The sequence below is a fragment of the Mirounga leonina genome, unplaced genomic scaffold (genome assembly GCF_011800145.1).
Source record: "Mirounga leonina isolate KUSES-001 unplaced genomic scaffold, KU_Mleo_1.0 Mir_180, whole genome shotgun sequence".
NCBI classification, from domain to species: domain Eukaryota; kingdom Metazoa; phylum Chordata; class Mammalia; order Carnivora; family Phocidae; genus Mirounga; species Mirounga leonina.
In genome coordinates this window covers 4,323,462-4,337,905 of record NW_023270469.1, presented here as the reverse complement: position 1 = coordinate 4,337,905, position 14,444 = coordinate 4,323,462, and the positions used below count along the sequence as shown (strand labels likewise).

The window sequence follows — 14,444 nt, the reverse complement described above, 5'->3', positions numbered from 1 at the left end:
GCAGAAGAAAACACAATTTTTTTTTAATCACAGAGTGGGGAAAAAAAACTTTCTAAGCAAACTACAAATCTCAGAAGCCTTAAGAGGATATGCTGGTAAAAAAAAGGACAAAATGCATAATTTACACATAGGAACATAAAGCCAAACAAACTGGAAAAAATACTTAGCAAACAATTGCTTCATTCGAAAAAGCACTCCTGCAAATCAGCAAGAAGAAAACCCACGTCCCAGAAAACCAGGTGAAGCGTAGGACACAGACGGCGTTTGAAAACTGAAGCCCTTCACTGTCACTCAGAGAAGACACCAGGTCCCCAAAAACTAAGCTGTATCGGAGTGTCAGTATATACACGGCCCGCGGGCACGGAGGGACGTCAGGAGCATCAGCCGAACTCAAGAGGTTTGCTCATTTGTCAGCATCTAAATTAAGAAGCACCTTTTGATCCAACAATTCAGCTTCTGCGAGTTCATTCTTCCGGACAAAACGCACACCGAGACACACATGCGGGAGCGGGGCCCCGGCAGCGACCAGCCGCAGACACACGGTCCCCGGCCGCGGGGCCTGGGCACCAGCAACGACGGGGCGTCCGCATCCCGGGGCACGGCACGGTCCGCGACGTCAGAGCGGGAGACAGATGGGTCGCTCTGAAGCTACCTCCACCGAGAACAAGCGGGGCACGCACCAGCTTGGCACGCACAACTCTGCTGGGCGTGCAATGGGTCCCCCCGGCCGGAGACCTAAGCGGTTCTCTCCTGAGTGGCTCTGCCTTTTGGGAAGGAAAACGGCTGCAGGAAGATTCACCTTTCAAGTTACATCCTTCATAGTTCAACCTTTTTTACCATGTCCACCTATGGCCATTGTTTTAATAAAGACAGCATGGGGAGGTGGGGGGAGTAACGGTAGCCCTGTTTGCATCATGGACCCCATCCCTTCACCTCTTCCTTCCAGCACCTTCCGGGGCCCTGACTGGTCTTCGTTCACAGGAAAACCACTAGCCCTGAATTCTTATTTCTGTTGCAAAGAAGAACCACCTCTTCACTGTTAAAACCAGCACCGCGTGTTTCCCAGGCCTGGGCGGAGGGAGGGTGGCCAGGTATGGTGGCCTTCGCCGTGGCCACACCCTCGACAGGTTTGTGTGTGGAGAACCTCACAGCGAGAGAAGCCCACTGGCAGGGCTGCACCCCCAGGTGGCCAAGCGCCTGGGCTGGGCACCCGCCTTTCCCTGTCTGAGCGTGCCGTCCTGGGAAACGGGTCCCCGCCTGTCACCTGCCCTCTGATGAGAAGAGGCACAAGGCCGAGTGCGCCCACAAACAAAATCCAAGCCTCTCTGACAGCCCTGAGCAGAGGAAGCGCAATGGGACTTAAGGTACAAATACCAACAGGCCTGTCATTAGTGAGGTATTCAGTTGCTTTTTTAAAAAAAGAAATTCCAGAACAGATGGAAGGTGCAGGACCGACCTAACGCTCTGGATTTATGGTAAGGATCTGAGGAGCCTCACCTCCCCTATCTGCTATCCCATCGGTTGGGGAGATCACACGATGTTCCCCGAGCAGCTTATTAAAAACTGGCTTTTTAGGAGGAAAATCCATCATGACTACGTCTGTGCGCGTCAGTCTGCTGCCCCTCTGCATACTGTCTGGGCACGCACTTTTCTTTTTAAAAGCGCATTTGCAAGGCCTTCTGCTCAGTCAGGGGCACTGCTAAGTGCCAAGTTGGGGGAGCCTCCTGGGAGAAAATGCAGCACCTGCAAAATGCAAACGGCTCGGCTCACTATGGCTTATAAGCAGGTATGTTCTATAGTAAAAGGTCCCATTCTCGTCAGATGTGCAGAAGGTCCAAGTTTACAGCAAAAGACCCAAGAAGGAAATGTAGGTCTCCAAGCCGAGCCCACGGCTCCGTCCGTGAAGGAGAGACTTCTCACTTAGATTTTCCCTTAGAATCTAGGCCTAGATTCTCCTGCCCGGCCTCAGACACCCACCCAGGTCATCGGTCAGCATGCCGGGGTCACTCGAGTCCGTTTCAAGTGAGTCCCTGCTATCAAATGACCCGTCACCCCTTTGGGGGCCACTGGGCCGGAGGGAGACACTGAAGAGGTGGTGCCAGGGTCAGGAACCCAGGACAGTACGGTCAAGTTACTCACCACTAATTCATGCCACAGAGTGTCTCAGAGCTTCCGAATTCCCCACATTTAGGTTAGTAAGAGAACCACCTGGAACCTCCGTAGACCGTGGCACAGACTCATTTAAAAGCAGCTGAGAAAGGTGGGGGAGGAACCTTATTACAAACACCTATGGAGGACCCTACCCCCACGGGGACACCTGCTCTCTCACTGTTTATGCTTTTTTATAAATACAGAAATTTCAGGTTGTAGGAAGCTCCTCCCAAAAGGCACTGAGACATCCCAATGCCTCTGCCCTTTATCAGCTGGAATGCAACATCGAAGCACGTTTTTAACTGCAATGGCTTGAGCAGGGGCCAGGTGACCCCCAGCAGGCAGAGCCCCACCCTGCACGGCAGGAATGCACGTGCCCATCAGGCACTAACTCGGGTAGAAGTCCTGTCCGTGTCTTCGGATTCCATTGACAAGAAATAAAGAGCATATAAGGATTAAGTTGCTAACGGACACTCGGGATTTCTGCGAGATGCACCCACCAATCCATACATAACATCAAAGGAATTTTACTGTGTTCTGATTCAGCATGCCCTGGACCACCTGGACATGCGCAGTGCAGCCCTGTGTTGAACACAGTGAGATGGGGAGGGCTCCGCAGGCTGCGCTCTGTCCAGGGGGCCAGCATCCAGCTCTAGGAAGGCCCGACCTCGGGGGCACCTCCTCATTCATCCTCCGGGACGTCCCGGAGCCCTTCGCTGTGGCGACTCCGCCCACTGATTTCCAGCAGGGCCTGGGCCTCGGGGTCCACATCCAGGATGCTTTTGCTGCTCTTGGCCTTGGGAAGAAGGGAAGGAACATGAGCGCCTCCCTCACAGCCAAGAACAAGCAGGGACGTCCTGCCGGTTCCAAGCTCATGACAGTAGGACCCCTACTTTTGCCACAAGGAAAACACTGTGGGGGCTCCAGCACTCTCACGGAAGTACCCCCGACCCCGGGATGCCATCGTTGGGAGCTCTTGGGGTGCAGAGGGCCCAAGAATGGCTCATTGCAGAACCACGGGACAAGAAGGAAGCCTGGACCTTCCTCATCTGGTAGACAGGCCACATACCCAGCAGCTTCCCACCTCGCGCAGGGCCCTGCCTCCAGGAGGGTCCACTCTACGAAACCCCACGGACCCCGACAGGACTCCCAGCCCTGCTGTGCACCCACCAGCATCTCTCTGTCCAGCAGCAGCTGCTGGGACCAAGTTTAGGATAAACTACCTCCAGACGGAGCAGCAAAAGGGTAGCCTGGAGAGAGTGGAGCAGTGCCCCCCGCCGCTCACCTGCTGCGACCCTGAGGCGTCTCCCACTGCCCACACCTCCATCTTCTCAAAGCCAAAGTTCTCCTGGGCCGACAGCTGAGGGCTGTTGTATGTGGTGCACTTGGGCTTGGCCTTGCTGTGTCCTTTCCCGAAATCCACATCGATCCACAGCCCGAAGTAATTGTGCTGTCCTCCCATGCCCTGCGGGGGCAAGAGCAGGGCCTCCTCATTCGGAGCTGCCAGACCCTCCGAGCCTGAATCAGCCTCAAGAACCAGGCTGACAGGGGGGCCGGTAAGAGGTGGATGCAGTTTTCTTCCCTTTTTTTAAAACTGGAAACATACAGAGGGCTGCAATTTAAACATCCCATCCCAAGCTACTAAAATAACCGAGGCGTCCAGACGCCCACCCCGCGGCTCCTTCTCCCAGGGCTACACTGGCTGGGAGCGTAGGTGACAGCAGAAGACCAAAAAAAAGGATTCAGGCCAGGGCCCAGAGACCCAAAGCATTCAACCAAGAGGGGAGAGGTCGGCACCGATCCTGACACTGGAAAACCTGCGACTGGGCCCCCAGACAGGGTGCTACTCAGCCAGCAGTCACTTCCTGCGTGGGGCCAACCGCAGGGACAACCAACAGGACGCAGACCTGGGGGTGACTCACACCCAATCTCTCCACCATCCATCGCTCCGCCGTCACACTAACCTGTGGCCAGCAAGACAAAACCACTGTTCAGCCTCCAGATGACCTTCCCCGACGCCCCCCTACCACTGCCTTCTCGGGCCCCTGGCGGCCCGGGGACTGAGGTTGAGCGAGAGGCCAGAGCAGAAAATGCCGACTCTCAGGGCAGCTTCTCTCTTGGGCTGATTACTGGCGATTCCTGAGGACCTACCGGGTGCTGCTCCTGAGGCCACCCAACTGTCCTTTCTGGGAGGTGTCCGGGGTCCTCAGGGGGCCCCACGGGAGCCTTACGGTGAGCCCGGGAAGGAGCACTGGGGCCCTCTCCAACCTGACAAGCTGGACCAGCCTTCTTGGGCTCCTCAGCTCTGCAAGCACAGAGCTGGAATTTCCCAAAAGGTGCTCTGTGTTAAGCAGCAAAGGAATCGGCTGGGGTGCTGGCAGGAGACCCATGTTTCACCCAAAGTAAGCAGGCTCACAGGTGCGGGGTGGGGGGTGCACATGTGGGGACACCCAACCCAGCTCCTCCCCTTGGCCCTGGCCCCCACCCCCCTTCGCCTGCATCCTCGTCCTCTTGCCCCCATAGCTGAGTCTCCAGGCTGCAGACGGAGCAGACGACAGGTGCACTCACCCTGACGAGAGCCCCGGTTTTAGGAGTCACGCGGGAACAACTCCGGATGGGTCCAGGGAGCCCAGATCTGGGTGTGCCCCTCTCCCAGCTCATCTCCAGCCACAAAGGCCACAGCCCAACCAGGTGACCCCAGGAAAACTGGCAAATCCACCGTTTGCACACAAACCATGGACACGCCTTAACCGAGCCCGACCTTGCAGGAGAGAATTCTGTCCTGACTTGCAGGGAAGTGTCAGCCTGGGCACGTCGGGACGGACCCCGTGGCAGGAAGGACATCACGCAGGTGGGACAGCCCCTGCTCTCCTTAAGTCCTTACCAGTCCGTTTGGGATGGTCTGCTGCCCGTGATTCAGGTACATGTAGTGGTCGTTGTAACCCGTGGAGGTGTACACGGCCATGCGGGGGGAGATGGAGAACAGGAAGCATGTGTCATCCCCTGGAAGTGACCAGAGTGGGGACAAGCTCACATCAACGATCCCACACGGCACCATTTCGCACAATTCTGAAGGACCGGGGCCCGGAGAAAGCGAGCCCCTTGCTGCTCAGCCCAAAGCCACGGGTCTTTCCACCGCACAAACGGTAAACCTCAAGGGACTCCCTGGTGCTACATCACCTCACGTCTGCAAGGTTAGGACGGCTTCCAGGACAAACGGACTAGAAGGCGCCGAACAGGACCGCGTCTGTGATGCGAGGCTGCCCTCTGCTGGAATTCCGCTCATGTCTCAGGACAGCATGGACTCAAGTTTGAAAACCTGCCACTGTTTTTCCACTGTTCTTCGGGGAGCCTAATCCTGCTTCTTAATCTAACACTAAGACCAGCGGAGCCAACGTGGAGTTAATACCAGAGGAGCTGGGAGAAGCAGGAGGTCACCTGTTGGGATTCTCTGTACCCTAAAGCACAGCCTCCAACCCTGAAGACAGCAGCTCATTCCCCCATTCATCCCCCCAGACACTGTGACAAGGAAGGTGGGGGTGCAGAAGTGAGCAAACGCAGCAGGGTTGAGACTGCGGCCCCCAGAAAGGCCCCTGGGCTGGCGTCTGGGACCGTGGATTCGGGGAGGGTCCCCCACTCCCAGAAATGGCAAGTGGGGCTCCCTGTGCAAACAGTGTGGTTGATGCAGAACACCTGCTTTCCTCCCGGACTCTGGGGTTTGGGTGCTCTTGTAGCCAGCACCCAGGAAAACCCAGGTGCTGAGCCCCTAACGGGCATCGCTGGTAGACAACCCTGCTGGGGAATCGAGTGCGTCCCGTGTGAACCCCTGGGAGAGGGCTCTGGAAGCTGGTGCCTCTCCCTCTGCCGATCTTATCCACATCCTCTTGCTATAATTAATCGTGGCCACGAGGGTGACTGTACCCTGAGTCCTGCAGGTCCTCCTAGGGAGTCCCCAACATGTGGGTGGACTTGGGGATCCCGGACACAGTGGGGGAAAAGCTAGTAGCAGCTCCTGGATTAAAGATCTGACATATTCTGAAACCTTGGAGAAAACTAAACCCTAGAAACAACAGGATCTCAGGGATTCTGCTCATGATTCCCATCCCCCACCCCGTGGCTACTATGATCTCCCTCGTAACGTCAGCTCTGCACCTGGACGCGGCCTCCCGGCAGGCAGAACCCCACCTCATAGAGAGAAGGTGTGCAGAGGTGTGCAGTATGACAGAGGACACACGGGGCACACATGGCCCTCCCAGGTCTGGGAAGGCTTCCTGGAGGAGGGGACCTTGGGCTGAGTCCCCACAAGGAGCTGGTCATGCAAACGGGTCGGGAGGAGAGAAAGCGCAGCATGCGCCAAGTCTGGGAATGAGAGGGAGCCCAGCCTGCAGGTAGTCTGAGGAGACCGAGCACGGAGCCCCGGGACACAGGCGTGGGTCGTGAGGCTGCGCACAGGAGATGCGCCTCCTGCAGGCAGCATTCAAGGGTCAGACGTGCTGGGATGTGGCAAATGGACTGGAGGACAAGATGGAAACCAAGGGCCTGATAAGGAGGTCCCCACAGCAACGTAGAGGGATCAGCATGAGAGAAGGTGGGGGGATGCGAGAGGACCCTCCCATTCAGACTCGCGGTCCCTGTCCCGGAGGACCATGTGGCATTGGTCTGTCGCATCTAGGGACCCGGACAGGAAGGATATTAACCATCTGGCTCCTGCGTGTGAGGGCGGGGCTGCATCGGGTCTCAGAGCCTCTGGGAAAGGCCCCCCCATTTCACCGCTGGGAAGACTCACTGAAGACACGGGCTCGGGCAGCCAGGGCCACACGCCGAGGCACCTACGGGGACGTCAGACCGGGGAAGGCAGGTGCAGCTCTGAGTCCGAGAACAGCCCACTGCCCAGGAGATAAAGGACCCTTGAAAAACGTTGATCAGGGGCACCTGGGTGGCTCAGATGATTAAGCATCTGCCTTCAGCTCAGGTCACAATCCCAGGGTCCTGGGATGGAGCCCCGCATCGGGCTCCCTGCTCCACGGGAAGCCTGCTTCTCCCTCTCCCTCTAATGCCCCCCTGCTTGTGCTCTCTCGCTCTGTCAAATAAATAAATAAAATCTTTAAAAAGAAAAGAAAAATGTTGATCAGAGCACATTTCTTTAATGAAGGGCAAGAATTTACTTCTGAGACTTTCATCCAGTGCATTGAAAGCCACACAATGAGTGATCCAATTGCAACAAAAAAAACACAAGACCGGGTGACCAGGGCAGAAGGGAAAGGCAGACCCCGCAGAGCAGATGCACCAGCGGAGAATGGGGCTGTCCAGGGATGGGGGGCGGCCCGCGAGAAGATCCATCCATTGGACTGGACCAGCAGAAGCACCACAGCCCAGCCTCCCCCATGGCCTGGACCCCATGTGATTTAATAACGCCAAGCCCCCGCCTCCTCGCCTGAGACCCAGGGTTGGCATACCTGTCCTGTGTCCCTTCCTCCGTTGCCAGAATCACAAAAGAAACTCAGGAAGCGCTAGACCACACAGAGCAGCATCTCCTCCTACTGTCCTACCGACCATGTCCTGAGAAGCACTCGGAGGAGCCGGACGAAAGGCTCTGGACACGCACGCCCTCGGTCGGCTCAGGGGTCCCCAGGCAGGAGCCACGAGACGGAACTCTCCAGGAGCACCGTGCGACCGCGTGTGGGGCAGGGGACCCAGGCTCACCTTGAAACTGAGGCCTGACCTCCCAGGAGCAGGAGGCAAACCCGCCGAACACCTGGCCGTCGCGATCCTCCACCAGCAGTACACAGGGGCCCCGGTGGGTGATGCGGCCGCAGAGCTGCGAGAAGCTGTGCCCGTGGAGCTCGGACGAGAAGAGCAGGCGCCAACGGCCCTGCTGCTCCCTGCGCAGGTGGGAGTTGACGTAGATGACCGACAGGACGTCCAGGATGCTCTCGAACACCCTCTCCGGGTCAACGTGACGCTCGGGGACCAGGGTGGCCAGGTCGAGGGAGGAGCGCAGGAGGAGGAAGCCTCTGTGGATGACCACGCTCAGAAACGTGGCCACGTGGGGGGTCCTGAACACCCAGTCCTCGATGGTGGCTCGGTCACACTCACAGTCCAGCTGCTGAGGCCCCGGAAGCTTCTCGCCACCTAGGGGAGGGACAGACCCAAGCCGTGTGGCCACGTTACCTGACATCCATTCCTGGCACCTGTGCAGCCCAAAGTGGGAGCCACGTGTGGCTTCTGAGGGCCTGACATGTGGCTGGTCTGGACTGAGCCGTGCAGGAAGTATAAAACACCCGATTCCAAAAAGCCGGTGTGAAAAAGCAAGTGTAAGATCTCCCTCCCTTTTTACATTGATTACCGATGTTCAAGTGTACTTTGGACATCTTAGAAATAATTCCCCTGTTCCTTTTTGCTCTTTTCATGTGGCTACTGGAGTATTTAACATTTCACACGTGGCTTGATTGGCGCCTGCACTGATCTGAACAATTCGATGTCCATACCCATCTTTTCTCTCCTCTGCAAGCTGCACATGAGGTGCCCAGGACACAGCCAAGGCTCACCCCTGCGCCCAGCCCTGAAGCCCTCTGCAGATGTTCCCGAGAGAGCCACGCCAAAAAACACTCTTCGAGGGGCTTCCACCCAACACAGCCATTTCGGAAGGCCCTTGAAGCATGACACCCTCCAGGCAAGTCAGGGTGGGGGCTGTAACTTACGGGACACGCCCACCGCCAGTTATCTGGGAAGAACGGGTATCATTAACAAGGAATTATGCTTGACCCCATAGTCTTGTTTTCTCTCTTACCCACTGAGAATGGAGGTGATATGGTGGTGTTACCGGAAGGCCGAGTACTGGTATTTTACATGTATTACGTTATTCTCCTGTCCAAGTTCCAAATTCACCACTTGATTTTTGAAATAGGACCTATTTTCCAAACTGCATTTTAAAATCCAGCTTTATAATAAAATAATGCTTTTATAAAAACAAATCTACTTTGCAAAGAGATTCACCACAGCTATTTTTAAATCCCAAGTAAATTCAAATGTATATGGTTTCTCATCCAATGATAGTAGAATACACATTATTCTCAAGGGCACATGGAACTATTCTCCGGAATAGATCGTACATTGGTGCATGAAGAATGCCTCAGTAAATTTTAAAGGACTAAAATCATACAAAGTATGTTCTTCAACCACAATGGAAAGAAATTATAAATCAACAACAGGAGGCGATTTGGGAAATTCACAAACATGTAGAAGTCAAGTAACACACATCTAAGTAACCAACAGACCAAAAGAGGAATCACAAGTTAGAAGATACTGAGAGGGCTGAACACACATACACACAACACACCAAAGCTTATGGGATGCAGCTAAAGCAGTGCTTAGAGATAAATGTATAGCTGTAAATGCCTATATTGAAAAAGAAGAGAGATCTCAAATCAATAACCTAACCTTCAACCTTAGAAAACTAGAGAAAGTAGACCAGACTAAATGTGAAGCAACCAGACAGAAAAGACTAGAGTAGAGGGCGCCTGGGTGGCTCAGTTGGTTAAGCGACTGCCTTCGGCTCAGGTCATGATCCTGGAGTCCCGGGATCGAGTCCCGCATCGGGCTCCCTGCTCAGCGGGGGGTCTGCTTCTCCCTCTGACCCTCCTCCCTCTCCTGCTCTCTGTCTCTCATTCTCTCTCTCGCAAATAAATAAATAAATAAATAAATAAATAAATAAAGACTAGAGTAGAGAGGAATGAAGAGACAGAGAAACCCAACTATATCAAAAAGCTGGCTCTCTGAAAACATCCACCAAAATCTGACAGACCTTCAGCTAGACAGATCAAGAAAATAAAAAGCCTCAAATGACTAAAATCAGAAATGAAAGTGGGCAGGGGGTGCCTGGGCAGCTCAATCCATTGGCATCTGCCTTTGGCTCGGGTCATGATCTCAGGGTCCTGGGATCGGGCCCTGGGTTGGGCTTTGCGCTCACTGGGGCGTCTGCTTCTCCCTCTGCCTCTGCCCCTCCCCCTACTGGTACTCTCTGTCTCTCTCAAATAAATAAAAGCTTAAAAAAAAAAACAAAAAAACATAACTGGGGACATCACTAATGATCTTGTAGAATAAGTATTAAAAAAATACTAGAAACTATTTCTGCATATTTGTGAACTTCCCAAATGCCTCCTTACTGATTTGTAATTTCTTTCCACTGTCGTTGAAGAATCATACTTTGTATGATTTCAGTCCTTTTAAATTTATCACGAGGCGGGGCGCCTGGGTGGCTCAGATGGTTAAGCGGCTGCCTTCGGCTCAGGTCACGATCCCAGGGTCCTGGGATCGAGTCCCGCATCGGACTCCCTGCTTCTTGGGAGCCTGCTTCTCCCTCTGCCGCTGACTCTCTCTCTCTCTCTCTCTCTCTCACTCTCATGAATAAATAAATAAAACAAACAAAAATAAAAAAATAATAATAAATTTATCACAAGGCATGTTTCACGGCCAACCAATACGATAATCAGAGCAAACTGGGAGGACTCACGTGTACGGATTTCAAAACTTCGCTACAAAACGACAGTCACCCAGACCGCGTGGTACCAGTCTACGTGTCAAGGGCTCAGTGGGTGAGCACGCAGGGCACTTGCCTCGAAGGTCCATCTCGGAGAAGAGCTGGGCGGCCAGCACCTGCACCCTGGAGGGGGGCCCCGGGCCTCTCTTCTGGGTCCAGCCTCTCAGCTCCTGTCTGTAGGTGAGCACGTGAACCACAGAGCCAACCAGATCCTCTGTAAACTGAAAGACCACAGTTTTACCATTCGTCACATTTCCACCATGACCCACAACCTACATCGTATCAATACAGGGAAAGACGCTTTATCTTTTCAATGCCGACTACAATGGGTCACAACATGGGAAGAGATTACATTACTTAGGTAGGTGTTCAAGCTCTATTTCACCAAGGCCTGTGTCCAGGAGTCCTGACGTCACCAGTGATGTGGTCTAGGGTCCCTGAGGGGGACATCTCCATGTGCCTCCACCAGCTGCGCGATTGAGCTAAGTCCCCACCTTAGGACCCCCGAGGCTGCTTGGCATGGCTGCAAACGGCCTCGTGGCCTCTCTACCTTCTGGACTTCTCTTGCTTTCACAGGACATTCTGTGGCAGAAATCATTTTCAGGATCACAAGACTCTTCTCCTCGGAGTTTCCCTTCAGCAAGTGGTACATGGACACGGTGAACTGTTCCTGGGAGACGCTGTCGCTGGGCTTCGTGGCCTTCCCTGTCAGGTCAACCCTCCGCATGCCGTCATAGAGTCTGGTGACCATCTCTGGGGGAAGAGCTTCTCCAACGTGGCTCTGTTGGGAACAAGCAGCAGAAAAGCCTGGATGGGGTTGAGCTACGCGTGGTAGGGTCGCAGGAAAAGGACCAGGGACCAAGACCAACCACTGCCACTCCCAGATGCTTCCACCAGCACTCAACCTTCCTAAACCCCGTAGGTATCCTCTCTCCCCCACCCAAGAGAATCACATCACCCCAAAACGCACACGCCTGATGTGTCCTGGCTTGTGGATCATCATGGCCATCAGACTCTTCCACAATCTGTTCCCATCCTGCCCTCCAAACTTTCCAGTCCCCCCCACACCAGATTGGCCACATCATTCCTGCCTCTGGTCACTGTCTGCTCTTCACTCTGCTCAACACCTCTTCATTCTACACTAACAGCTGCCATGTGTGGGTCTGAATTTATTAACACGTGGAACGTATGTGTGTGCATAGCTTATCTGTTCTCCCCTATGAGACGAGCCAGCTCTTCCTATCCAAATTCTTGTGTTTAATATGCATTTTTACTTAAGTTTTATTTAAATTTTAAATCTAATTCTGGGTTTTTTTTAGATATATTTTACAGATAGAGCGCGAGCAAGCGAGCATGGGGGAAGGGACAGAGGGAGAATCTCAAGCAAACTCTACGCTGATTGTGGGGCCTGATGCGGGGCTTGATCTCATGACCCTGAGATCATGACCTGAGCCAAAATCAAGAGTCAGACGCTCAACCAACTGAGCCACCCCAGGTGCCCGGATTTTAAATTTTTTTTTTTTTTTAAGATTTTATTGGGGCACCTGGGTGGCTCAGTCATTAAGTGTCTGCCTTCGGCTCAGGTCATGATCCCAGGGTCCTGGAATCGAGCCCCGCATCGGGCTCCCTGCTCAGCAGGAAGCCTGCTTCTCCCTCTGCCACTCCCCCTGCTTGTGTTTCTGCTCTATGTCTCTCTGTCAAATAAATAAATAAAATATTTAAAAAAAAAAGATTCTATTTATTTGACAGAGACACAGCGAGAGAGGGAACACAAGCAGGGGGAGTGGGAGAGAGAGAAGCAGGCTTCCAGCCGAGCAGGGAGCCCGATGTAGGGCTCGATCCCAGGACCCTGGGACCATGACCTGAGCCGAAGGCAGACACTTGACGACTGAGCCACCCAGGTGCCCCTTAAATCTCCTCCTTAATTAACGTCTTGCCAATAACATAATGTAAATACTGTTTTCCTTTTTCACTCCCAACATGCAATGCGATTTGCTCCAGGGCTTATAAAAAGATGGATAGAAACAGCAAATCACAAACTGAATCATGAGCTTCCTCCGAGCAGGTTCTGAGAACCGGGTTCTTTCCAACGGCTCCCTGTGTCTGGAGTCTGGGACAACACGGATATTCAGGGGCTCTCTGTCAGTGTTTTCCAGGTTCTCCTGAAAAAGTAATCTCTGCTGCTTCCCCCGAAGAAACTTCCTTCCGTCACCAGGGTTTTCTGACCAACTTTTCGCCCTCCGTGCTGTGATACACACACCAGAACACTGTTCCCCACCCTGCACTCAGGCCTTTCATCGGTCTGGCTGGTCCTCCTGCTTCGGCTTCGTGGGTGCCTGGGTCTAGTGGGGATCCATATACACCCCCATGTGCACGCATGCATGCACACACCCACGTAGCCGTGACCCCGATAACCTCCCTCATCTTTGAAGTGAGCATGTTGGAGGATCCCCAAGGCCCCCACCAGCTCCCACTCTGCACGTACTAAAGAGGAGACTACTAGATGGCCTTCCCCTGATGCAGCCCTTCCCCATCACCCAGGAAGATGGGCTGGTGGGATCTCTTTGCCACGGTCTTGCTGTCTGGGCACTCAAACATGCTGTTAAAAAAAACCCCATGGAGGGGCACCTAGGTGGCTCAGTCAGTTAAGCGTCTGCCTTCGGTCAGGTCCTGGGATCAAGCCCCACATCAGGCTCCCTGCTCAGCGGAGAGTCTGCTTCTCTCTCTGCCTCTGACCCTCCTCCCTGCTTGTGCTGTCTCAGATAAATAAATAAAATCTTTAAAAAAAAAAAAAAAAGGCCCATGGAACAGGGTGAAAAGATGAGGAAACAGGCAATTTTAACCCCTTGGCAGGTAAAACTTGAATGTGAAACTTCATTATTTTGTTAGGAGTACCAGAAAAATCCTAAGACTTCAAACACTCACAAATACATCTGAAGGCAAAGTACACTTGAAGCTGTGGTTACTGGACCCACAAACCCCGCTAAGGCAGCCGGTCACCCGGTCTCGGAGGGAAATCAGGAGACAAAGGTTTAAGAGATGGGACGCAGGGCTGGCCCCTTTGGTCGATCTCAAGGTAGAAGTGTCCCCCAAAACACAGCACTACAGAGACGGAGCAGAGCAGCTGAGACAGAGCCCGCAGCCTGCAACATGGAAGATGCAGACCACCTGCCTTTTTTTTTTTTTTTTTTAAAGATTTATTTATTCATTTGAGAGAGTGAGAATGACAGAGAGCACATGAGAGTGGGGAGGGTCAGAGGGAGAAGCAGGCTCCCCGCCGAGCAGGGAGCCCGATGCGGGACTCGATCCCGGGACTCCAGGATCATGACCGGAGCCGAAGGCAGCCGCCCAACCGACTGAGCCACCCAGGCGCCCCAGACCACCTGCCTTTTCCAGAGAATGCACTTGGCAGTGCTGCCGAACATGCGTCGGACCACCACGGAGAGCTGCTTCGGGCCCGAGGGCCACAGCGCGCAGCACCTGCGTGAGACCACCCACTGAAAGCCACGCGTGGCTCTTGCCTTTAGCGCCTTCAGAGAGAAGGATCGGGGCGAGGTCCTGGAGCTGTGCGTTTCCGACGACAGAGCATCAAAGAGTCTATCGATCTCCACCTGCTCCTCAGGAAGAAACTGTGAGCAAAACTTCTGCCCCGACTGGCTTCTGCTGTTCCCCATCTCTCCTCGTATCCGGCACAATTCTCTGCAGAAGACACCAAGGTAGAGATCAAGTTAGAGAGCTCAGAGAGAGTAAATGT

The 14,444-nt window shown here is 53.9% G+C and overlaps 1 protein-coding gene across 2 annotated transcripts in view; it reads right to left on the bottom strand.

Moving 5' to 3' along the window:
* Positions 1-34: 34 nt before the first annotated feature.
* The window catches only part of MEAK7 (MTOR associated protein, eak-7 homolog), a 55,957-nt gene continuing 41,547 nt past the window's right edge, over positions 35-14,444 (bottom strand). For both annotated transcript variants that reach the window (XM_035024676.1, XM_035024677.1), the window contains 7 exons: positions 14,212-14,389; positions 11,241-11,471; positions 10,767-10,911; positions 7,855-8,283; positions 5,036-5,154; positions 3,437-3,616; positions 35-2,947 (listed from right to left, as the gene is read on the bottom strand). In XM_035024676.1, the coding sequence (XP_034880567.1) occupies positions 2,834-2,947; positions 3,437-3,616; positions 5,036-5,154; positions 7,855-8,283; positions 10,767-10,911; positions 11,241-11,471; positions 14,212-14,389 (1,396 nt within the window). In that variant the 3' untranslated portion in view covers positions 35-2,833. The remainder of the gene's footprint in view (positions 2,948-3,436; positions 3,617-5,035; positions 5,155-7,854; positions 8,284-10,766; positions 10,912-11,240; positions 11,472-14,211; positions 14,390-14,444) is intronic.